Consider the following 25,981-nt stretch of genomic DNA (forward strand, 5'->3'; position numbering starts at 1 on the left):
AAGGTTTAGGCTGATTTAGGTAAAAGGTACCATGCTCTGTCCTCCCACTTATTTGTAGCTGTCCATTCCCTGCATGGGCACTGATACCATGGGAAGCTTTGGCAGGAGGATACTGCAAGTGAAGTGATCAGAAAGGTCTCCCTCTGAAGAACGAACAGGTTGGGCTGGGTTAGCTCCCTGGACTAGCTCCCTGAGAGATGAGTGCTACTGCCTGAGTGGAGCAGGGGTGAGAAGAAGGGCTCAAACCCAGCTCCACAGCTTACACTCTCATGGAACCAGAGCCCAGATAAAGCTGGCTGCTTCTTCTTCAAGTGTCACCACTTGGCAGATACAACAGCTGGTGCTCTTGAGTTGATGACTTTCAGGAATAAGTGTCCTGGCCTTAATGGCAGAGAGCTCTCAGCTTTCTTTTGCTGCTCTGGTTAAATTCTGTCTTGCCTATTTTTGAGAAATTGCTGTGGTCTCTGTATCTACATATGCTTCTCACCTAAAAAACATGAAGATTATCCTGGGTGGTATTTTTCAGCCCTTCTTTTAACTTAGACAGTATGTTGCATGCAGAAAACATGAATATGACAAGAAACAGAGTCATGCAGAACCCTAAAATGGATCTTCTAATATATTTTATCAAAGTGAATAAGCTAACTACCCTACACGTTTTATGTCATTACGAAGTAGGTTTCAATAGAGTTGACTTACTAGGATACAGAAAATTGGCAGGATACCTAAATCAACCCTCCCCAGTCCCACTGTGTCCCTGCAGGCACAACCTTTTTTCCAACCTTGCTCTCAGTCCAGAAGCTTCCTCTGGGTGTTTGAATCGCAGCAAACTCTTTGCTGTTCCCTCTCGGTCCTTACAAAAAGTCTTTCTTTTCAACATCCTCAAGGCCAGGCTGTTTGCTCCTTGCTCTCCTTGGCAATCTCTCCGTCTCCAGACTGCAACAGGTTCTCCAGCATTGTGTCCCTCCCTGCCACCCCATGCCCGAGGCTCCCCGTGACCAGCACAGCTCACTGTCTGCACCATGGTGCAACATTCCCCACCCAGCCGGCTGCAACCAGGACAAGGCCACCAGGCAGGTTCCTCCTGCCTGCCTGCACCTCTTTGAAGCACAGATTCCAGCAGAGTACAAACCAAAACCGAAAAAAAATGCCAAACAATACAGTCCACTAAATGATTCCAAAATAATCATGTGGTAAGCTTGTTTTGTTCAGATGCAATCCTTCTGGTTAGCACAAACCATACTAATAATTTATTAGTCACAAGGACAAAGATTTTTTGTAGCAGAGGCAGTACTTTGCAGGGTGAAAGATGAAAGTATACACCTGCTGATTAGCTTTTTGTGCTTTCAAGCACGACAACCTCTGGTATGTACCCAAGCAAGATTCAAGCTCAATGACATTGCTGAAAAAAGTTTCCTTAACTGCTGCTTACTGCCAACAAATTGAAATATTATTTTGCTGTCAAATAATCTCAAATGTTACTAATCCTGGCTTTGGTTTTTACATGAAATAATGAGGAAATATAGTTCCATGTGGTCCATAGATCAAGCTACTTTGGAGAAGATCAGAAAGGTTTTCACTGGTGAGTTGAATATTTCAACATTTAGCTTAGTTGCCGTGATCTTACTTTATTGCATAATTTGGAGGAAAAAAACCTGCAAAAAACAACCTTAAAAATGTTTAGACTTACAAATATCTTGTACTTTAATTAGTTAAGCATTTTGAACAACTTTCTAAAAAAAAAAGTAATCCACAAAACAAATTTCCAGATAATTTCTTAATCAAATCCTTCCTGTTCTTTAGTTCACTGACTTTCATTTAGATTGCACAATCCTCCTAAAGTAGGACCTGTTCTTTTGCTTTAAATAGATTATGCTTCTTATTATAATCAACTTCCTAAAAATTAGAAAATAAATATAAAAAATTACCAACCTGTAAGAAATAAAAGTTCCATCTGATTCTGAGGTGTGGAGTGTGCTTCCATTTTCATTTGATCCTCCTAATATAAAAATAAGAGAAAACATCTTTGTTGTAAGACAAACAAATGTTGATGATAACTGCAACTGATTTTACCATATATGGTAACTTTAGTTATAACAAAACTCACCTGAAACTTACATAGACAAATCTCAACTTTAACTCTTCAAATTCTTACAGGTATCTTAACTAGCCTCCGTGTTCAAACTGGAGTCTGAATGTTCTGAAAATCTGATACTTAATTTCACTTAAAGTTTTGATTGAGGCCCTTCTCAAATTATTAAACACAGTTTAACTAGTCTAAGGTTACAGAAGTACACCATATAAGTAGACAAGCTGGATTTTACCAACATTAAGTCAAAAAATGTAAAAGTTTATCTGTTTTGTAAAAAATTCTGAGTTGACTTTGTGATACCAGGTTTTTTTTTTGTCATAGCATAAGTTCAAAACTTCTCTGAAATTACCTATTAAGACGTCTGCCAAACATCTTGTTTTACATCCTGTGGGCTGGTGATACATAGAACAATAATGTTACCAGAAATCAAGGATTACAAGGAAATTTTCCTCTCTATAACGACTTCTATTGAAAGACTGCTAAAAGCCAGGAGTCATGTATTTATTCTTGTCCTGTTTTATACTGTTTATTCTTGCTCTATCATTTAGCTTGATAGCTCTTCTATGTCCCTGTGTGCCTCCTTAGTTAATTTACAGGTAGCACTGCACACCTCTGATCTGTGTTCTGCTGACTGAAATCAAGTTCTTGCAGTCTTTTTTCTAAATGATGCTTTGTATTCCCTGTGTTCTTTAACTCAGTCCTTCTTACATATGGGAAAGAAGGGACAGGAGCTGTAGACAGCATACTAGAAGTTTAGACAGTTGATAATTTGGACAGTGGTTTTCTTCTCTATCAAACAAATCTTGCTCGATACAGTCAACAGTCGCGCCACTCCATCCTGCAGTTTCACAGCCATCCTTATCCAACATGCCTACACACTTACTCTCCACTTTTTATTTACAGAGAGAAGTTTGCTGTTTACAGTAAAAATTCTTGCTAGTGCAATACTGTAGTTCACAGAATGTCATACTGTTTGTAGTCCTCTTTTCTTCAGAAACAACCAGTCCTACCTGAACACTCTATTTATGCTTGCACTAGATATTACCTTCTAATAATTTTACTTAATAAAAGACTATCAGCTCTTGTTCCGTGGCAAGACAACAAAGGAAAATATTGGGTAAGACTGGTTCAACCCCAAGCTTCACTAAAAATAATTCATTAAAATCTGCATTTCTCTATTTGTCCTAAACTTACTATACTTCACTAATCCCCATCCTTTTTATTTCACATCATCTCCTGTGACACTACATCAGATGCTTTATTGAGGTCCAGATAGACAATGCATTTCCTGAACATATATTTTGACAAGCAAGCAGGTTAGTTGGCCACAATCTCCCATTTAACAAAAAACCCCTACAATAAAGGTTATGCTATTTGCTTTACTTTTCTCTCTTACTTCTTTCTTAAAAACTTTATTCTAAAGCACAGATAATGGTCAGCCCATGCAGGTGCTTTGCTATCACCTTTCTTTTCCCTGTTAATCTAGGTACAGGTACCTATTTTTTTATTTTGTATTTCCACTCATCAGCCATGAACTAAAATAGTAAAAACTTGTTTCATGCAGCAGCATTTGTCAGTATTCTTGAAAGACATTTACTCTGCAAGTCAGATGCTTTAATCTCTATTAACTCTGCTAATTTACAGTATCTGCCCAACACTCCCATTTATTTTATTGATTTACTTTCAGGCCTTTGCCTGAAATTCTATTTTTACTGAAAATTATTTTTCCTTTTCAGATCATACCTGGATTACATTTAGTATCATTTGACCATTCACACTGGAGAATGGTTCTAGTTTTCTTCCCCAGAAAGCTTCTTTCCATAATCAAGTAATATTTTCTTGTTTATTTAAATTCTTATCTTATGGTCTAATTCAACTTAATTTTTGCTATTTGTCGCTATAACCCCGTAATTTCTGATATCCGGGATGTGGCCTTCTTTGCAGATCAAGCTGTTTTTCTGTTTCTTTGAGGATCTTTGCTTATTCCAGATATTCCTTAAAAAAATACTTAATCATTCACTTCGGCATAGAACTTCCAAGTGTTTCTTTCCTTGTCTAATTTGGAATGCAGGGTTTTTTATTAACTTTTGCACCTTTGTCTAAAATAAATCCCAAACCTCTACTACATCTTAGTCTAAAATCATTCAGTCCAGTTGATTTCACTAATTAGCTCTCTCAATTTATTTTGAAAATGGAAATCCTACTTAATCAATCTGCTTTTTGTTTACTAAATTTAACTAAATTAACAACACCAGATATTTCATCCAGGAGCCGACCCTCCCGTTATTAATAACCATCTGTTCATTTTTTTTTCTCATATCTTGTAAAATAGTGTCCCATATTGGGACAATTTTCAGTAATACGCTTTTTCATATATTACCAATCTCCACATCTGATCCTGAGCATTCAGAGAAATGACTGAACTATGTTCAGTCTCTGTTAAAGCCATATGGCCAGGTGCAGTGATATTGGGCAATGGCTACAGGGACACAGCACAACAAAATGGGTCCTGAATGCACTACTGCACTTTATTTGTACTTAAACAACTCCTAAGCATTTACCTACCAGACTAGTGAGATTGAAAAAGAAAACTCATTCACAATGCTAAGTTGATATACTGAAAAAACATGTCTTTTCAAGAATAACAACATAATCCTCCTCCTTCCTGAAGAATGAACTTTAAGACTATCTCAAAAAATGCATGGACTTTATGAGCTTTCAACAAAACCATTTGTCCTGCTCAAAGAGTGAACAGGACATTGCAAAGATAACAAGGATAATAGTTGTTCTCTCACCAGGATCCCCACAGTTGCTGGGATCCTGGGTCTGCTACATCCACTGAGATGTTCTTCACAAACTACTCTGAGCGTAGCTTGCTTTATTCCGAATACAATAATTTCCTTTATTTAATGATTGCCAAAATACTTTAGCACTTTTAATTGTATACCCATCATTAATAAATCTCATAATCATACAAGTTACTGTTTGGGTACTTTTTCACAAGCTGCTTTTTCTGCTTCGTCATTTCATTAGTAGCAGCTCCCAAAATTGGATAGGGCTAGGTGTATTCAGCTCTCAAACCCAGGATTTAGTGGAACAGACCCTTCTGTGATTGCTCCCTTGCTCTACCCCTTTAAGATGGGTATGTCTGTTATGGCACCTTGAAAGATGATTAAGATGTCTTTCACTGAAAGTGATAAAAAACATAAAGCAAAGAGCAAAGTATTCATTTTCTTAACAGAAGACTCCCTAAATTTTACCTAGTTTAAACCAAAAGGCTTTTTAGCAAATCCTATTAAGTTTCCATAGTTAGTGATACAGAGGACAAATGAGACTGCTGCTTCACTAAGTAATGACATTAAGCTGTGGGAATCCATGCCCTGGATCACCTCTCCTCAGAAAGTTCCAGTTATGCCTCCTGAAAGATACAGTGAACTCTCAGTAGAACAGATATATTACTTCTATCTTCTTCACTGATAATGACCCAAATTTCTGGTAAAATTGGGATATGTACTGAACAGTTAAGAACAGAAGATTCATGATGCTCATAACAAAAACTGTGGTCTCCTTTAAAAAATTGATTCAGTATTATCCTAATCTTTAGTTTCTTTCTGAAACTCAGTTATAGGAAGAAGGGTTTTGCTTAAGAAACAGAGGATACTCTACTAACCCTGCCATGCACCTTGTGAAAAGCTTTCCTAACTTCAAATGCACAAGCTGGGGGGAAAAAAGGTAAAATAAATCCTGTCACACTTTCAGAGAAAAGAGAAGGGAAACGAGCAATACTGTAACAAGCATCTGTATCAAAGTAAGTATGGCTTTCAGCACTAGAGCAGTTACTGGTTTTAATACAATAATAAAATAAGGCTGTATCCTTCCAAAGGGACTGAAAATTACTTGGATTTCTGCTTCTTTAACTAAGCAACTCCCTCCCCTGGGAATAAAAACTTTCTCCCAAAATTGCCCCATTTCAGGAAGGTCTGTTCTTGTGCATGGAGACCAACAGCTAAAGGGAGCTGGGACCTGGGTAGCTGGGACCTGACACTACTGGACACAACTGGAGGCAGTTATAAGACAAGTTGTGTAACTCAAAATTGACACTTTTACTAACTAATCAAAAAAGAACATTTCAAATGCAGGCTTCTTTAGACTTCTGAGATGCATGGAGAAGGATTTGCAAACGGTACACTTGCTAGGGTACTAGATTCACCCAGAACACATGGGCTTGTCACTTGCAGTAACTGTTTTTTTGCCAAGAACATATTTGAGATTATAGGCATAGCATAAAATGGGAGAAACCAGAATAAGGAAGCTGCGAAATACACTTCCTGAAGATTATCTGAAAACTATGTGTAGAAATTGTAACAAGGAGAAGACCAATTGAAACTTACAAGCTACTTTCTTTTAACGGTGATAGAATCACAGAACTATTTAGGTTGAAAAAGACTTGTAACATCATCGAGCCTTAACACTAACCCAGCACTGCCAAGTCCAGCATTCAACCATGTCCCCAGGTGCCACATCTTAAAAAAAACCAGATGTCTTTTAAATACCTCCAGGGATGGTGACTCAACCGATAGGGTATTTTCTCACAGAAGAGCTTTTTCAAGGTGCAGTGCACAGCTTCCACTTCAGAAAATAAGAAGAAACTGGACAGCATTTCAAAGCCTCAATTCACAGGTGGGAAGACACTCTGGGTACGCTCCAGGCACAATGAACACTGAGCTTAAGCATGTACTCAGAAAGAGTAAAAAAGCATGTGAAGAATGATGTAGGGATCAGACATTTCCCCCTCAACTCTTTCATTACATCTTGAAAACAGCTATTTCCCATGAGAAGTAAAAATTCAGCACTGGACTTCTTATGGAGAAGGCATGGGATACTGTTATAACCAGCTGCAAGTCAACAAAGACAAGAAGCTTGAGTGACATGGCCTTGCTTGATGGCTACACTCCTAACTTAAAAAATAATCAAACTCTATTTTTGTTTCTTTTGAAAATACACTTTGATACTGAGGAATTGTCTTCAAATATATACATATTTCTGCATGCACGTATACATGCACTTATGCATGTCTGTATGTGAGCACACATGTATTTATATAGTGCAAACCAATTTACCAATCTTGTGTCAGCTATGAAAGGGTTTCATGGCTGGCAGTTTAGGAATTTGTGATAAAATGATCCTATTTAAGTGACCGAACTGTGCATTTCCTTGCTTACAAGTGTCATAATGGACACAGATCCTTCTGCTGACCTGTTTGCACTCTGCTTAATGTTTTTTTTTTTGTATTCTAATCAGGGGTTAAAATGTTGTTAAAACACAAAATTTATTTAACAGTTGTGAAAATTTAAGTTGATATAAACACTCGATCATTAATGCAGTGTTTTATGATTAGAGACAAGTCAAATTTTAACACAAATCTATGCTTGCAGTCTAAGGTTGTCAATTCTTATAACATGACTTCAAATTTCCATGCTATATTAATTTTCAGCATATTTAAAGCTTAATAATTTAATGATTTATCCAATTTTAATTTATACTTTCAAAACCACTTTGAACAATCTGAGGTGCCACTGGAGATCACAACAGTGGTCCTGGTTAAGTCAAATAATAATTATAGCGCTTTCACTTTAAAGATGAGATTATTTTTAATTATTGAGTGAAGTACTTGAGGTACCATACTTATATAATTACGCTACTCATTAAATGGTTATTGAAAGCTGAAATGTAATTTTAATGACAGCTACCTATTTTTCTTTGCACACTTTATAGATGACAGATCAGTCAGGAATTCTAGTTTGCTCAAAAAATCCTTGCAGCTGCACTGGTTCTTTCAGGTGTAAAACAATTAAGCTGTTCTTTTTTTAAAACTTTAAACACTTCTTTTTCCTCAAATGATATTGATATAATATACAGAAACTAGTAAAAACAGAACAATAAAGCATGGATATTTTTTCTTCTTCACAATAATATCACAATGCTGGCCCTAAACTATATACCTTCCAAACAATATCCCTCCCCACCCCCCCAAACAGTGACAATACAAATATGGAAGAAAATTTTTAGTCAAAATGTATTCCTCATATAATACAAACAACAACAAAAAAATTGCTTAACAGATTGCAGACCTTTATTGTGAGTATAAAGGGGTAATCAACATACAATAAGCATTTTACTATGCTTTAAAACTATATATAATACCATGAGATCCCTTTGCTTTTTCTAACACTAAGATTCACAACTCTTCAAACATAAAATTCTTTTGTACTATTTACTCCACAGATAGATATTCATCAGACTGATCTGGATAAAATTTATTCGAACACGTAGGCATCTCTCACAATTGACACTACAGAGCTGTGGTCTCAGAAATGAGCACCTAAACACTTATGCTCTGTATCTTAAGCCTTTATATGCAACGTTTGAAAATCAGGGTATTTCTCTGTTGTTTCAAAGACCAGTATCTTGTCCAAATTAAGCTTTCCTTTTTCACAATGAAAACCAAACAGAGAAGTAAATTTGTTTCATTAACAATATTAAAGATTTCTGAGTTTGCTGTATGGGGAAAAGGCAATAAAGTTTTGAAGAGGGAAAAACTGCTTTGTTCCTTCAATCCCCTGGTTGAAATTAATTATAGCAAATGTTTATGAAAACATCTGTTCCATACAGTTATAAATTCTTAATTTTAGCATGGGCGATTCCAAGCTCCTCTATTATTTTGAAAGAGAACAGTCTGACAACTGAAAGGTTTTCAAAAGACCAGACAATTCGTATTTCTACAGCACCAAATATGCAGTTTGGAAAGTCTTCAGGATCTCTGCAGCCAAGGAAGAATAAAATGAAATACAAAAAGCCTAAAACGGCAGAACCTTTCTGATAGAAAGAAGCTGATAGACCAAAATGGCAGTGGGAGGAGAAAAAAAAAAAAATAAAAGGAGAACTAACCCCGAAAACACACGGCAAATTGAGATTTTACTGCAGAAAGCGCATCTTTAAGAGGTGAAACGCCGCGGAGCTGCGGCTTTCCGCGCGAGGGCTGCGGGCGGGGGGCCGGGCGCTGCCGCGCGGGGCCAGCAGAGGGCGCGGCAGAGTTTGGGAAGCGGCGGCCGCCCCCGCTGCGGGCTCGGCCCGCCGGGCCCCGCGCAGCCGCGCAGCCCGCTCGCCACGGAGGCTCGGGACGGAGCGCGCGGAGCGGCGCACGGCCGCTGGGAATAATGCCTTCAGCCGAGGAACTGAGTGCACGGCACTTCTGATATTTATTAAATAATTACTAGGCTGGAAAGCTGGAGAAGGTTTCACTCCGAGCAAGTTCGGTTTTCTGAGATAAACATGATGCAACTTTTGGGTGAGCAATCTTTCACGCATAAACCTGGCTCTCTATCCCTCACTTCAAGTTCATTTAGCATTAGAAGCACACTTTGAGTGCATGGAGCACAGATTTCTGACAGCATTTTAGTTTTATCATCTCTGCTCCAAAATATTGTATTTTGCCACGAATGAAATAAAAACCTATACACTATGATAATTACTGATATATGAAGATAATTCATTATGAGATGAACTAATGAACTCGCCATTTGAAGTGCAAAAGTCAGAGAGGCTGAAATATTTTGTTTAACCTACAGTATTGACATGAAAAAAATAAATTAAGCACCAACAGTGTATTTTCCCCTTTAAGCTCATTTGAATTATTAAAGGAACACATTTGTAAAGCACAATATAGTACCCGTAGAGATGCCAATCTTGCGATAGTGAAAGCTGGTCACACTTTGAAGTAGGTAAGGAACACTGGCACCAAGGTGCAAAATCATAGCCTGTTTTAGCCCTGCTGAAAGCTGTTTCAACAGTATGACAGGCAGATACACTGATTTGCATTTAGAAACAAAACTTCTGGAATAATATCTTGTACCGCATGTTGCTCAAACCCAGTCAATTCTGGTGTCTTTTGGATTGCTGACTTACAACAATCAAGTGGCACCTTCCACGATCTTTGCTTATAAAATCACAACTGTGTATGCGTATATGCATATATGTGTAAACTCAGTGTATTCTCCAGGCAACATCTCTGTTTGAAACATTTTTTTCTATGCACTTCTGTTTAAATCAAGACACATGAAAGTAAGAGGGTTTCCATTTTAAGTGAAACTGCTTCTGAGTGTTCACAAATCTAAACGCCAATCCTGTCATTAGGTTAGTCTGTAAATGAACATGCCACCATTCCCCATGTGAAATGTATGTGTGAAAAAGTGTGGATGGGAAAAGATATACAAGGGTCTAGATGACTGATTCTGAAATTAGAATGTAGCATCAGTGTTTAAGAAATGTAGTCCCATGCAGTTCAATTTAAAATAAATTCAACAATAAGTACATTCAAGGGACTTATTTATGATATTTCTTTTCCTGTTGAAGCCTCTGCATTTACCAAAATAGTCTGAGCTATATACACTGTACTCTGAACTAAAACCAATATAATACACAGAGTAAGAAATTTTACTCAAAGGGCACTGAACTAATTCATATGAATGCTTCAGAAGAATTCCCAGGTGATTGAAAGTTACCAAAATCTCAAATACTTTACATCCAGATGTGTTTTAATAATAATCTCTCTAGGCATGATGGGAAGGAAAAAAGTTTAACTGTGATGCAAATAGTGATTTAAACACTTCAGAAAATGCATGTACATGGAAAAATAGTTTGACTTCCCATTTAGTGGGAACCACACAATACTAGCTTATATAAGCAAATGTGACTCCACTGAAGTCAATACACATTTAGTCCAGTAATGCCTGAACTGAATTTGCTACCAGCAGCAATAAGACTGGTAGAACAAAAAATCCACAGGGTAAGGTAAAAGGTGATTCTTCTAAGTGCTTTTCAGTTATTTCTCCCAGTGCACCTGTCTTTGGTCCATAGCATACTATGCCCACTTCTGTTCATACGCTCAGTACTAGTGCCTGTATCTACCACATAGCCTGGCTGATCTTTTATCATGTATAACTTAAACAAATTCCTAGGTCATCTCACCAAGTGTGACTCAAAGGACTCCAGGATAAGATACATTTTGGTGTAGTCTGATTGAAGTGGAAACTGTATACCTAATACATTATATCATCTCTAACTTCAGTAAATTCTTTAAGAGCACACACAATTTTCAAAATCACAAATTAGCAAAATTAGTAAAACAGAGGACAGAGTAATGCAGTTTAACTAGGGACAAGCTGCATAACTAGACTTTGCACAGAAAGGAAAAAAAAAAAAATCTTAGAAGCTGCCTGGCTTCATTGCTAGGAATTTACACCCTGATGATATACAAATGCTGAGTGACTTATACTTGCATCCAGAAGAATTTAGCTAATTTTAACTTATAAACAGCCTAAAAGGCCTTTGAGCTATAAATTGCAATAAACTAAAGATGGCAAAAGGCAATAAACATGAGTTAATGACTCAGCATCCTCCTGAGATAGCACTGGTCATGCAGCTTTGCTTAATCTTAGACATGCACAATCACTATAAAAAGGTGGTCTCCAGAGACCATTTATACTAAGAAAAACATACCATCTCTTTACATGTTTGAAGGCTACTATCGTCCTTTAACTTACTTCGATTACATCCTATTTTTAACCACATTTCTATCTTATAGATTGTTGCAATCCTTCTGTTTGGGATAATAAATCATATGGATGTATAGTCTGATTTTCATATTCAAAAGAAGTAATGCATATTGCATTGAGCTTAGGAAAAAAAAAAAAAAAACGAAGCAGAAAAGATTGATCAGGAGTTTTCTAGCATTCTGTTGTTTTTCCAAGATTAAATGATAATAGAAAACAAACAAGAAAAGATTAAGTGCCCTTTTATTGAAATAGAACTGCCCTTTCAACAAGGAGCTAGGTAACCTGAAACTGTAACAGGTTTATCAGAAGAAAAACCAACCTGGCCAGGGAGCCACGCGGCAGGGATAAGCAGACTCACCTCCTAAAGTTAGGGAGGTGGTCTCATGATAACCAGGACCAGGAGTTAAAAAGAGCTTTGCTTCTTTGCTGTTTCTTATCAAAGGACGCTACTGCAGCAGGCTGATGACTTACAGCATTGCTGATGGATGTGAAAGGCTTCTGAAAGCAAAATGTGCTCTCCTGGACCTTCTTTCTGGAGTGCAAATGTGTTTAATGAAAACATGAAAAATCATGCCACTTTCCTTTGCCCAGCACATGCATGCAAAGAGGGACAGCCTGAAATCAGAGCATCCACCACACCGTGGTGACATGTGTGTAATTAGCTACTTGCTCATCTGGAATGGGAAAACAGACAGCATTTATGGCTAGGAAGCAATCAGAAAGAATAAAAGGATTTCAGAATAATAAATGAATAAAAGAATTAATGGAAACACAGAAATTCGGGCACATGAGAAACTAAAGGGCAGAGGAGCTACTTGGCATCCAGTGCGAGGGCTGGCACTACCCCCGAGAGGCAGCAGCAGAAATATTGCTCCAAGGAAGAGGAAACAGACCAGAAGCTTCAAGTAAGGAAGTTGTCATTGAGATGCAAGACTGGGCAACACCTGGGCTTTCCTTAAATTCTACAGTTGTAAAAGCACACAGTAAGAGGTGAAGAAAGTCCCATGTGCAGGAATGTGGGAAGTAGCCAGTCACTAATATGTCCAGGGCCAGGGAGACACTCTTGGGCACCCACAGCATCCCTGTCACTCCAGCTCAGCTCCACCAATCCCTTCCAGCTGCAGCCTCCTACTTCCCTACCACCTCCTCTTAGCAATGCTGGAAGCAGCCAGATCTGTAGGTCCAAAAGGCTACTTTGGATTTATATTAACATAAATTGCAGAACAACTTATTAAATTAATTAGAAATAGGATCCTGTTCACATCTATTCAGTAAACATGTTATTAATAATGTAATTAAGTAACACATTTAAAGTTATCTGTGTAAAACTTAAGACCTGTTCCAATAGCAGCAGAGTCTAGAGGTAGCACAATTCAGAAACACACTGTTAAAAGAAGAAAAAAAACCACATCATGCTACCTTCACCTTACTGCAGCACTAGTACCTGGCAACCTGGCAAGGCATCTGAGGAAAAACCCAGAACCTGAAGACAACCAACACTGTCACACAGGCTCAAATACTCTATGCTTAAAGGGTGTTACTGCTGCTGATGGAACAGCCCTTATCCTAATCAAATTAACTGTACAGAAGGAACACACACCAGGAAGGGACAACTGAGCTTACAGCTGCCTAGCTTGGTTTTACAAGACAAAGCCAGAAAGCCCTGGACTACCATTGAGGCTGTCTAATTAAGGCTGTTAATTCTTGGACTACATTGTGCATTCAGTAGACCCATAACTGAGAGAACACGAAATGGAGCAGTACCCTACATTTTCTATAAATTTCTCCAAAGAAAAAACCATGTCACCAAACAGTATAAAAGAAGTACCGAGCTAGAGCTTTTAAGCTGCCAAATCAAAATATGCCATGGCATAATGAAAACACTAGATTTTAATCAAAATTCTTGTAAATCAACCTTTAGTCAATTTGGAGAGTACCAACTGTGCACTTTGCCGGTGCAAAAGCAGATGCATGTTGTGAATGACAGATCTAGAAAAATTTGAAGAGCAAAGGTATATATGCATTATAGTAAGTAAACTCTAGCAGTAAACTCTAGATGTCTAAGAGATGAAAGTCCACAGCTACATCAGAATATAAAAATATATCAAATTGACAGCAAGAGTGACAAAACACTTCTATTTACTACAGTGCAAGGCAGTTTGTCAAACAGTGATCACTTTGTTGTAGATATTGAGGAAAAAAACTCCCCACAAAACATTTTCGCAAAAAAGTATGTAATCCACCACAGGACAGATTTCTGTTCTCCATCCTTGCCCTCCTGTGCAGAGGATGAGTAGTGTCAATTCCTAGTGGCACTTCAGAATGGAACTAAGGATGCAAGTACAAAGCACTAGGAAGACGTAAGAAATATGAGACTTCTAAAATGCAAATGAGACAAATATGACTAGATTTTTCTTGTGCCTAACGATTATATTGAAGTTTTTCAAAAGTTTGATGATTTAATTTACACAATAATAGGAAAAATTATTTAGTCGTGGTCAATTCTTCTCAACAGTTAGCTCAGTTCCCTAACACAAAAATGTCCAATATCTTTTAGCCAAAAAAGAAAACAGTCTGTGTGCAAGACAAAAATGTTACCCAGCATCAAGAGAGATTCAGCTTTTTCATCTTGTATTTTTTGACCAAGTACCACCTAAGGAAAATCTGAAAAGGCATTTTGCGTATGTAATTCATATTAAAACTCAAAAATAACCATCTGGAGAGCAACATAACAGTCCTGAGGGTCTACAAATTCTAAAACATTTTCCCTTTTCCTTCAGTTTCACCTCAATTCAGGATGTGGACATGATTTGTTTTATGACAAGCATGGTACCTCTCCACCAAGCTGGAGAGGAGAAAAAGCTCTGAACCAGAGACTTTGGCTCTTGCATACTAGAGCTCTGCATTCTCAGCAGGCTTCACACTGCTCCCCCCACCAGTGCACCCAAACAGCACAGAGCTCGAGTGATGTGGAAGGAACGGCTCTGCACCAGGTCATTCAGTGTATCCGTAGCGTGATATTAGAGACCCTAAAGGAGGTGCTGAATTTTCATGCATCCTATGGGAGTGAGATTCCATACAATAGCTGTCTTACTCAAGTACAGGCATTATTTGAAAATGCTGTGACTGCAGGTTGTAAGAACAGAGCAAGAAAGAATATCTACGTCTGAACAAGGCTTCCGTTTCCTCCCATTGGAATGACAGTGAATAAAGGCGACGAAAATTACAGCATGTGAATACTGGTGTAATTACTGAATGGTTCCCCACATAATTATGCAAAACAAATCTATCCATAAGTTAATGTAGCCATTTTCTTTTTGAAACAGAATTTTCATGCCATCCATCAGTCACCCAAAAACACAAACCTTAGATGACTTAAGTACACAGAATTTACTCATTTGGTCTGTAATATAAGCAATGCATGTGAGTAGAAATAAAGGTTTAATGAAACAAAATAACATACTCCACTAGGGAAAACATATTTTGCCCACAGAAATAACTAATGTAAGTAAGTGGAGGCTTGACTATTTGATAAATATAGCCCCAAAGGTTATATGTTTACTGAAAGAATATAAATATCGTAGGTGATGTAGGTTTTTTTTTATTTGACTGGAAACATTAATTGCTTTCTAAATACAATAATATTCTTTCAACCTGTGAGGTCTCATTTCTTTTACAGCAAGAAGTAACCAATTACCTAACAAAAATGTTTACATTAATCACAATCACGCTATATTTTAATTTTTATACCACCAATTTTATTTTTACTTAGAAGTGAACTCCCTCAGGCATTCTTTTGTGCCAACTGTTAATTTCTATCAGTGATAAAGTTCCCTTAAGCTTCTTTTAACATCTACTGGACATGACCTCATAAAATTTAATGCCACTCATTAACCCCAAGCACTTAACTTTACACAGTAATGTCAGGCATCTGACTTTTCAGTGCATGAGAAATCCAAGTGGGAACTGTTTGAGAGATACAAATTACAAATCACTTGAGTAGTAGGAAGAGCTGCAGTGAACAATATTAAAGGGTAAATCAAGACTTGAGCAAAAGTAGGGTTCTTGTGATGCCTTCTATCTAAAATTATAAAACATTTATACAAACAAGGAGGAGGCTGCAACGTGATTGTTTTGGCTTGTGAGGGGACTGAAATTCAGAGCTGAGGCTGAATGCCAGGTTTTTAACACTGTCTGAAGCAAATATGATGTGCAGTCATGTTTTCTCGGCTGTCCAGCAGCCTTCAGGCATTTGGGAGGAGCACAGGTGTTAGGAACACCTTCCATTCTGCGAAGGCCATACACGAGCGAGACTGGGGTAAGCCAGAAGAAGCAGTTCCATCAAAGTGCTCCTCCCTTTTTTCCTGCAACAGCCTTGCCTAGGTTTAGCTTTAGAGTGTGGTTGTTCTTCCGATTTTGGTTATGTACCAAGAAAGCTCTCGGAGGGACAGCACTGTTTTTATTTTCCCCGAGATGCACAGATGGGTGATGTCTGCTTAACTCATTTAACCATATTTCCCAGTGGCTTCACACATGTTGGAGAAAATGTGGAAAATTCTAGAGGTGAATGAAAAAAAAAAACTTAACAACAATTTTCTGGCTTCCCTTGAACCATTCAAGGACATTTCTTGTGGGGAGTTGAAACTGAGTGACAGCCTGTCATGGCCCTGAGTGTAAAAAAAAAGGCACATTGTTAGGGGAAAAAAAAAAAAAAGTGGTTTATTTTCTATTTCTGTTGGCTCAAGAGATATCTAGGCATCCTCTGTGAAAAAGGACAGTGCTATGCAGCTAGAAACATGAAACATGGCCCGTCGGAGTTCCTGATAGCAATCTGCTTATTCAGCTCTGTTATGAAAAATCCCCTCCCCTAGTCTGTAGACAGGGCATGCTTTTTCTTGGTGTCACAGGCTGTTACATTCTGGGTTAAGCAGTTGATGCTGTTGGAGCAGGGATCAACTTAACATTTCTATACAAATTATACAAGGTAGCTATAAATTGCTTCATGAGAAGCCACGTGAGATTTGATGTGATGTCTCTAAGTGCTACAAGTTTATTTATTTTTCAGCAGCAAAAAGAGCCGGCTTTCAGAACTAAGCGGTAGCTCCTGAATTTACTGATCTTAACTGGAAAATATTTACTCTGCTACCCCATAAATCTAAACAGAAGGAAGCTGTTTTGCTGAAGCTTTATCTCCACAGAAAGGTATCTCTAAGGAAAGGTAGGCATGACAGAATTGAGGTTTTCACATGTGAACAACTGTGATCTCTGATACGAGCCCCAGCTCCAATTTCTCTGAATGACTGTTTTAGCTATAAAGCACCCAGAACCAAAATCTACAGTCAATACACACTCCACACTATCGAAAATGTTTTTGCATCTTGCCTGCCACTGGTCTAAGATCACTTTAGCGTAATTACAGCTTGATGCAACATCAGTAAGTGTGCATCAGTTGGAAAAGTTTTTATTGCCTAATAGCAGGGAATGGTAATAAAGCAGATGTACACCAGGCCACATGACAATGGCAACCAATTGGTCTGTATTTGGCAAAGCAAAGTATTAATGTTTTATAAACACAATGTATGTTATACTTTTCTAACAATAGGGATGTAAATCTCTGCACAGCATAAACACTTGTGCTGATCAACACAGAGATACTGCTGTGATAGGTACTTTGAAGTTGTAGATAAGAGCTCAAGCTGTAAGATGCCAAAAAAATTGGAAGTTTATAAAGAATCACTGCCAGACTCTTAAATGTAGTAGCACTTGTGGGACTTTCTGTAATATAAATAGTAATTACCTTCAATGCAGAATGTATCTACAAAAATAAATATACTGGTGCATATACCAAAACTCGCAACTCAGTTTTCTATTTGAGAACCAAACTTTAAAATCTGTAAATTGTGAGTAAAATAACCCCCAAAATAATCTTTTTCTCAACACCCCCTACCATGCAGTGCCCAAATACACGTATACGTGTGCACACACATACACAACTGCTCCAATATCCATACACAAACATGACAGTCTTAGTGTGAGGGCATCTACCCTGCAGACAATTCAATCAATCTCTCAAGTGACACTCACACGTGCCTGCACACACAAAAGCAGATGTGGCATTAAGATTTACAAAGTTATTGAAACTTTTAACAAGTAAAACGCATCTTTACTTAGCTACACCAGAATGAGGAATAAAGGGGTTTACATATGTTCCAATTCTAAACCTATCAATCAAACCCATGTTATTCCTTTGGGAGCTTATTTACATGCATATTTATCAGCCTCACATGCTAATTCCCTGCTGTTTTATGCCTGCGAGGCATGTTTATGAGTCATAATTGTTGATCTCATTTGATGTATTTCACTGAAGTAAGACATTATTCAGTTATGTGGCCTAATGTCAATGAATTATGATGACCTGATCTTCGAAATGCAACTTGCTCTTTAATTTTTATTAGAGCATTACTTATTCAGAAGAAGAAATACAGTAAAATGGAAGATTACATGTTTTTATAGCCATTTTACTTCAGCATCTGATTTTTGAAACACTCCTCCCTACCTCTAGGCAAAGTTTTAAAAGTGCAATTCGTAAACACCAAATGAAAAGAATTTTTGCCTGAAATTAGTACGCATTTCTCAGAGTGGGACCTTTTATAGATGTTTTTATTTTGTTTTAACCAGCCACAAGACAGGCCTTTGGAGCACTGGCATATGGTTGCAAAAGAAAAACAACCAGACTCAACTCAAAGCCCTCAAATTGTTCTTTGCTTTAACTTCATCGAAACTGAAACCAGATAGAGACTTCAGGGCAACTGATAAATGACTACTAAAGTAAGTTAAAAGTCCCCAAACTGACTCATCATCTTTAATGCAAAGCGGTGTCAGTATATAAACAGAAAATCACTTGATGGTCAAAGTAAAGACCTAAAAAGGGAATAATTACAATGTGCACAAGCTTCCTTGCAGTAGCTTGGCTTGTGCCATTAATGGCTATTTCTAGGTGGCAAGCTGGAAACGTTGATAGCAGGTGGCTGAACATGGTACTTCTGCAGTTCTGCTCCTTTCATGAAGACCCATGCTGATCTTCTGACACTTCAAGTAATCTTCAAAGGTATATATTACCTTATGTAAATCTAATTAATAACATTTCTCAATAATTGCACCTTTTTTTCCTAACTTGATTATAGCATGAAGGAATCACAAAGTAACTGCTCGTTTTTATTCTCTTGCAGCAAAGACTTGGTACTATTATGGTAAGCATCCAGGCTGTAGGATCCAGTGTAAGTTGCTCCTTATACTAGGCTAATAGGAAATTACCACTGCAGACATAATCTACTACATGATTTTCAGATGTCCCCACTTCCTATCTTAATATTCAGTATTGCTTTAATCCAATTATTATAATTTAAGTATATTCAAAAGTTTCCAAGTTGCTGCTCTGAGCTACAGCTTTAGCAAGGAACAGAGTAATATGCAGGAAAATGAAACTATCTTTAGCTAAGTAATGCAAATTCAAAATGCAGGCTCATTTTTCCATAAGAATCTCAAACTGAATATGACAGATATGAGTAAGTGTCTTTGAAATCACAGAAAACCTGCAAGTATCTTCCTAAATTTGTAATATCTAGAGGACTTGAAGTATCATAAATATAACATTAATTCCAAGACAAAAAATCCTCAGGATATTTTTCATGTCCAGAATTAAATCAGCGGTTTTCATTTATATAGATGCTTTTACAAAAATAGAATATATTTTTCCTGTAAAAATTAAATATATGAGAAAGTGTGAAGGACCATTTAATACAGGCTTTATATGCTCTTTTTTTTAAGTGAAAAGAAGCATTTAATCCTTTGTTTACATGATGCTTTTCCAAATCATAAGTTTGCTTCTGACAGGCATATAATACAAACCAGTTTCTCTAAAAAACCTAAAAATCTTCACTTGAACAAGTAGTTATTCTAACAGCACAGTTACAAGGGTATAACTTTAGTTCATGCAAATGCCATAACTAAAACTGTTATATGTTCATCATAAATACAAATGTATCAAATACATTAAATTTAATTCTGCAGAAAAATGTCAATTCCATAACTTTTCAAACAGAATTTTTCACTAGTTATTGTCACAAGAACCCCAAAACAGAGCAAGGGTTTTCCACAGTGTAAGCTCTAATTTACAGCCCTTCTTTCTTTCAAATTCAAATAAGCAAAAGACACAAGCTCATCTGCCTGGGGTACTTTGAATTTTTTTTTTAGAATAACAAGAATTGATGCTACACTTTTTCTGTCAATAAAATCTTTATCTTAGTGATCTAATAATGTTGTGGCGACCCAGCTGTAATAATTCAGAATGGAGCTTTGTATACTTTTGCAAAGAAGTATTTTCTTTCATACTTCAATAAACAATGAACCAATATAGGGTCACAGAAGTTTGGAGGTGGCCCTGTGGCTCCATATGCTTCTCTCCTCTATTAAGATAACATCTGTTCTGGCCACCAGTCAGCAAATCAAATTTGATGAGAATTCATCTGTGTGCAAAATAGAAACAGCCAATAATGGACAGATTTATGTTTCATTGCTCCACCCTTTAAATATTTCAAATTTTAAGAAACAAAACCAACAGTGGTATCTTCCAAAATTGCAACTAACATATAAAAAATGTATCCCTTTATGATGAAATTCAAAACATTATCAGATCATTGCAAACATATTTTCACATGTATTACATGATCTATCCCGTCAATTGCACTTAGTACTGAAACACTATACAGTTCATTTTTCCTAAGGTTAAATCATTGATTCCATTACAAATCCAATTTCTCAGAAGAAAAGAATTATCACCACCATAAAAAGCTTTATCTGGATGAAGTTTGTGCCTTTTAACTTCTAGGAAGATCAAGAATAATAATTTGTAATGGGATATCAAGATTTAGTGGAAAAATTTATCATACAGGCTACTTGCTAATATTTTGGTTATATAGTCCCAGTTGCACTAAACTGGATGGGATTTGTTCAAAAATTTGAGCAGAGTCTTCCTATCCCAGAGTTCATGTATTATTGTTTATCACTTTAGTATCCAAGCAAAAGATTTAACTGCCAGCTCTTTGTACAGAAATAAGGTATTTAGAATTTATCACTAAAGGTGTAAAAGACCTCCAAGATCATCGAGCCCAACCTTTGACTGAACACCACCATGTCAAGTAAACAATAGCACTGTTGCGCTTGTTTTGAAAAACTCTTGTGAGTATTTTCCCTCTTTTTAAGACAGGACCTGGCAATGCTAAGAAACAGTACTGTGAAATAAATAAGCATAAATAAATCACCTTTGACAATTAGTTCATTAAGGTGGAGTAGTATTCCTTAGATTTGTAGCCAAATAGTGTTTTAATAGTAACACCCATATATTTCTGTACTGAGACACCATTTTTCAAAGGTTCAGGAATAGTTTAACATATTCAAAACATTTCAATTTTATTTAATTACTCAAAATACTGAAAAGGTGACAATGATCTATGTATTCTGAAATACTATTCACTTCCATTAGCAAAAATACTTTTAGTTGAAATTTCTAAGATGATATATGCTTATTCAAGTTTGTATATAAAATATGAACAAGTTGTGTGCATGTGTGTTCTGTACCAAAGTTACACTTTTTTAGTTAACTAGCTACACACCTCACAAAAACTGCCTGGAAGAAAGAGCTGAAGGATGGCATCATCACTGATGCAGTGTCCTGCACCTTGAATGATGCGGGTCAGGTTCCTGGCCCTGATACAGACCTCTTGTATGAATGAGCTATATCATTTCACCAGCTTCAAATTCCTTTTTGCATGAGAATATATAATCCGGCTATTCTTCCTACAGCAGTTATGAGAATGAATTTCCTTGCTTCTTTTGTATATGACATCTTCTAAAAGGATGAGGAAAGCACACAGATGCAAAACAAACATCCCAAGTCCCACTTCCCTTTTCAAGCCGATCAAGTGACGGAGCACAAATTGCATCATAAGCTTGTGTGGTTGTCACAAATGGTGAAAATAAGTCTCATTTGCTATATCCTTTTGTGTCATTTGTTCTGTGGTTGAAATGCTACAGGCACATGATTACTGATGTAGTGAACTAAACATCTAACATGATGAAGAAACTCAACAAAGATACTTATCAATACCTAAAAAATATTCTAGATCTGACAGAAGTGTTCAGTCCTGTGTATGTGTCTACGTACATCCATATAAATCAGAAGCTAAAAATAGTCAGAAACAAAACCCACTGATAGTTCAGTTAAACAAAACAAGATTTAAACATAAGCTGGCCCACATGCCTGTGAAACGTGATGGTCCTTATCTAGTATTGCTCAGATTTGAGCTAGTTTGCTATTTTGTTGACTGTGAAAAAAGACATAAGCAGAAAGGCTATTCACATTTTTCTCTCTCTCCCCCATTTTGGTGCTCATGTTTAGAAAGAAAGGTGTTCTCTTATTATCCTGTATATTTAGCCTTTTAAAAATTATTCAGTATCTTATGAGCAAAATGAAGATTGTGACTGACTTTAAGAGTCAGTTATATGCATTCTGCCTTTGCATGGCCAAATCTTTACACCAAATGCTTGAAATCTGAACACTCCCAAAACAGGAACCACAACTAACCACAATCCAGTACTCTGGGCTAAATGACTGCTTTCCTTAGACAATAAGGGCACTCAGGCTTTACCTTTGCAGTCAATTGGAACTTAGCCATTAATTTTAATAGGGTCAGGATCGGGTCCCTGACTCTTTTGACATCAAAGAAACATCTTTCACAGTCATTTTGTTATAAATAATTAAAGCTGATTAGTAATAATAAGGTACCTTAACCAAAAAGGTAAACAGTGGAGACATTTATTATCAAAGTAAGAAAAGAAAATTAAAATAACCTCCAACACTTTTGTATGTGCAATTCATCAGGAAACGTTGTAAAAGAACAAAAACAAATGTTGGCTCATTCCAGAGGTTCTTTGTCATCATTAATGTATTCAGGTTTTCACAGCTGAATTGCTGTACTTTGAAAAGATTTTAATGAAAGGAAACTCAAATTCAACGTTCAAACAAAGCTGTCAGGTTACCAAGATTCGTATTTGCTTGTATGTCCAGAAAATGTTTTATCCTTTTTAAAAAACCCTTTAGGTTAGAAGTATTATTATTCCTTTGCTTTCAATTTGTAAACAACAGAAAATAAGCTTTTGTTAAGCAGCACATATTTATTTATTTATTCATTTGCTATTGCGAAGCTGAAACCAGCAGTTAGAAATATCTGTTCCAAAGCGGAGGTGAAACTACCTGGTACAGATATTTTACTTCATTACTAGTTCTGTTCCTCAAATTGATACAAATGGCCTCCTTCTGTTTCTGTCTGTCTGCTTGCCTGATCAGCGGAGCTAATTGTCAGAGCTAGGGAGATCTCCTATACCTAAACAGAAGATATGCAGTTTGTAACCTGCTTAATTTGCCTTATGTCCTGGATGGCCCTCAGTATGTTGTTCATTAAAGTATCAGCTGTTTCGGCTGTCGCAGTGGCAACCTAAGCATAGGCCTATTTTTCTTTGTTAAAAGGCCAGATTGTCAATAAATAATACACATCTTACCAGATAATTTCTTATCACTTAAATATGACAGTACTTTATTTCTCTCCCTTTTCACGGGTCTTAGTTTCACACGTCCAAAGAGGATGAGGACAGGGAGTACCCTGGGTACCATGGAGGCTAAGGAATAAGGCTTATTAGTCAATCAAAAGCCTAAAATTGAAGCTTTGTAGAATCACTTTAGTGAAAGTAGGTTGAAACCTTCTCTTTTTAAAATAAGGAATTCCAGGTCTTTATAAATGTCCACATACATGAAAGACAGGATAGATCCCATCGGTAGTGACATATTTCTGTTATATAGAACAATCAATTTCTAATTCAATCCAATTTGTGACAGTTAAGCTCTTTAAAAATGTTTTAACATACATTTAATCTCAGATACAGAGGTCTGTAACATCAGCTAGCTGCACACAATTCATACACTGCTTTGTAAATTACAATCTTCTGTACGTCAGGACAGAAGTGAACCCAGACATTTAATTATTATCCTGTACCAATGATGCTGGCCTCAGCTAGAATTCTGATTTACTAGTCTTTTATTATACATACACAAGTACAATCAAATGTGTACAGTTCAATTTTTTTAAATAAAGAGAATCTGCCTTTTCCATATGTAGGAGATACAGCCATTTAACATCATTTGATCATTGCCTGGAAACACTTAATATGTGAGGTGTTTATGGCTAGTAACCTTCATATTATATTTTTGTGTAAAGTCTGAGTAAAATATTCAAAAGAATGATTTTATTCCCATTCTTAGCTTATGTATGACTTTTTATAATGAACTAGTTTTAAACCACTTTTAATTACATTTACAGAAGTTGTATTAAAAATGATTAGTCTGTCTTATTTTGCTGTTCAGTTACTACAGTTAAAATGAAAATTTCTTTTTGGTATCTTAGGTTCTCTAAGCATGTAATATTTATTAAAAACAATTAAAATTTCTTTTTCATTTAACTTGCATTCTTTCCTTTTATACTGCAAATAGTATTGTGCTACATGTGTTCTAGAAAGCGAGATGAGAGCCAACTAGTTGATTTTTAACTTGGATTTGAGAAAAGCCAGGAAAAGAAAAAGACATGCTCAAATCAGCCTCTCCCAAAGTAGGGTCACAAGGAGTTAAAAGAATGACATGAAGCCGACAAGTGATTTATGCCAGTATTCAGGCAGAGCTATATCTGGAAAGACCTGGAAACTTCCAGCTTAGATGAGTGAACTGAGGTAGTGTGCCAGTGTCATTAGTGAGAATGGTCTTGTTTTCATGTAATGATTTAGAGTGAAACTTCCAAAACAAACATTTTTAATTTCACTTAGATCACGAGAAGTCATAGGTGCCCAGAGAAGTTGTGGATGTCCCATGCCCAGAAGTGTTCAAGGTCGGGCTGGAGGGGGTCTTGAGCAACCTGATTTAGTGAGAGGTTCTCTGCCCATGGTGGAGGGGGTTGGAACTGGATGATCTTTAGTGCCTCTTCCAACCCAAATCATTCCAAGAACAGACATCACTGTCCAAAAGGTCTTCCCTAGAACCTGCCATATCAACCACTGAAGCCAGTTACCCATGTCACAGAATAACCTCCAAACTGGAATTAATAATGTGCAACTCATGCAAAGCCACCAAAAACCCCATATCTACGAATTCTAGAGAGGAAAATCCAGCTCTGGAATCTGGTATTTCACAAGTCCATGGCAGCTACTCACATTTTCTCCCACAGCTGAAATAATTAAAAATACTCCTGCAGTTCCTGAATACAAATTTGCAGTAAGGCACTGAAACCAAAGGGCCCACAAGCAGCAAATTTCTAAGAGCACGTCAACACCTGTACAAATACAGTCTTTCAAGTAAAAATTGTACCGTGTGATAGCTATTTTAAACTAACTATATTAAATATATGCATTTTTAAACATGCATAGCTTTTCTGTTAACTGATGTCTTAATAAAATTATCTAATATAGAAAAGAGGAAAATGAAGAGTTGTAGGGAAGCAGCTAGTGACAGCCTGAGTTAGCTCAAGATATACTGTGTTGCTCCAATAGCCTTTGTCACTACGATCCTGTTTCAGCTCAATTAAAAGCAAGCTAAACAGCAGTTATTATTAATAAATGAATATTAAAATGCTTGTTATGTTAGCATATGGCGTTTGAAGATGTAAAAACCATTCTTGCTTTTATTCATCCAATATGAAGTGAAACAGACTGAGGACAGCCCCTTCTCCTCGAGCATACCTGTGCCTTTAATGAAGAAGCCAAGCCCTGGAGGAGAAGCACAAAGGTTTTGAACAGGACCATGAGCAAGAACTGTGCTGGTGGAGCACAATGAAGATTTCTGGCTGAAGGGTAAAACTCACCAATGAAGGACACAGGGCTTTTTCAGGGCCTGGTGTAAACCACAGCATGCAACCCCAAAGACAGTAAGAAACAATCACAGCTGTTCCAGTATAATGCAAAGAGGTTCTCTGTTCCAGTCTCGACTTTTTAATGAAAACATACAGTAGCATGCATATTTAAAAGGACTCTTAAAAACACAATGCTACACTTCATGTATATGTCACTCCCTGGGGAGAAGATGAAAGAATACACATTATAGGACACACATGATGTCATACAATACGCTATCAAAAAATATTTGATAAGAAAATAATAAGTCTTCGACAACTCACTGTAT

The 25,981-nt window shown here is 36.9% G+C and overlaps 1 protein-coding gene across 8 annotated transcripts in view; it reads right to left on the reverse strand.

The window, feature by feature from the left end:
* Positions 1–25,981, reverse strand: part of TBC1D5 (TBC1 domain family member 5) — a 337,427-nt gene that overhangs the window by 174,775 nt on the left and 136,671 nt on the right. For all 8 annotated transcript variants that reach the window (XM_069007252.1, XM_069007244.1, XM_069007246.1 and 5 more), the window contains one exon: positions 1,933–1,999. In XM_069007252.1, the coding sequence (XP_068863353.1) occupies positions 1,933–1,999 (67 nt within the window). The remainder of the gene's footprint in view (positions 1–1,932; positions 2,000–25,981) is intronic.

This window comes from Aphelocoma coerulescens, chromosome 2 (genome assembly GCF_041296385.1).
Source record: "Aphelocoma coerulescens isolate FSJ_1873_10779 chromosome 2, UR_Acoe_1.0, whole genome shotgun sequence".
Classification (NCBI taxonomy): domain Eukaryota; kingdom Metazoa; phylum Chordata; class Aves; order Passeriformes; family Corvidae; genus Aphelocoma; species Aphelocoma coerulescens.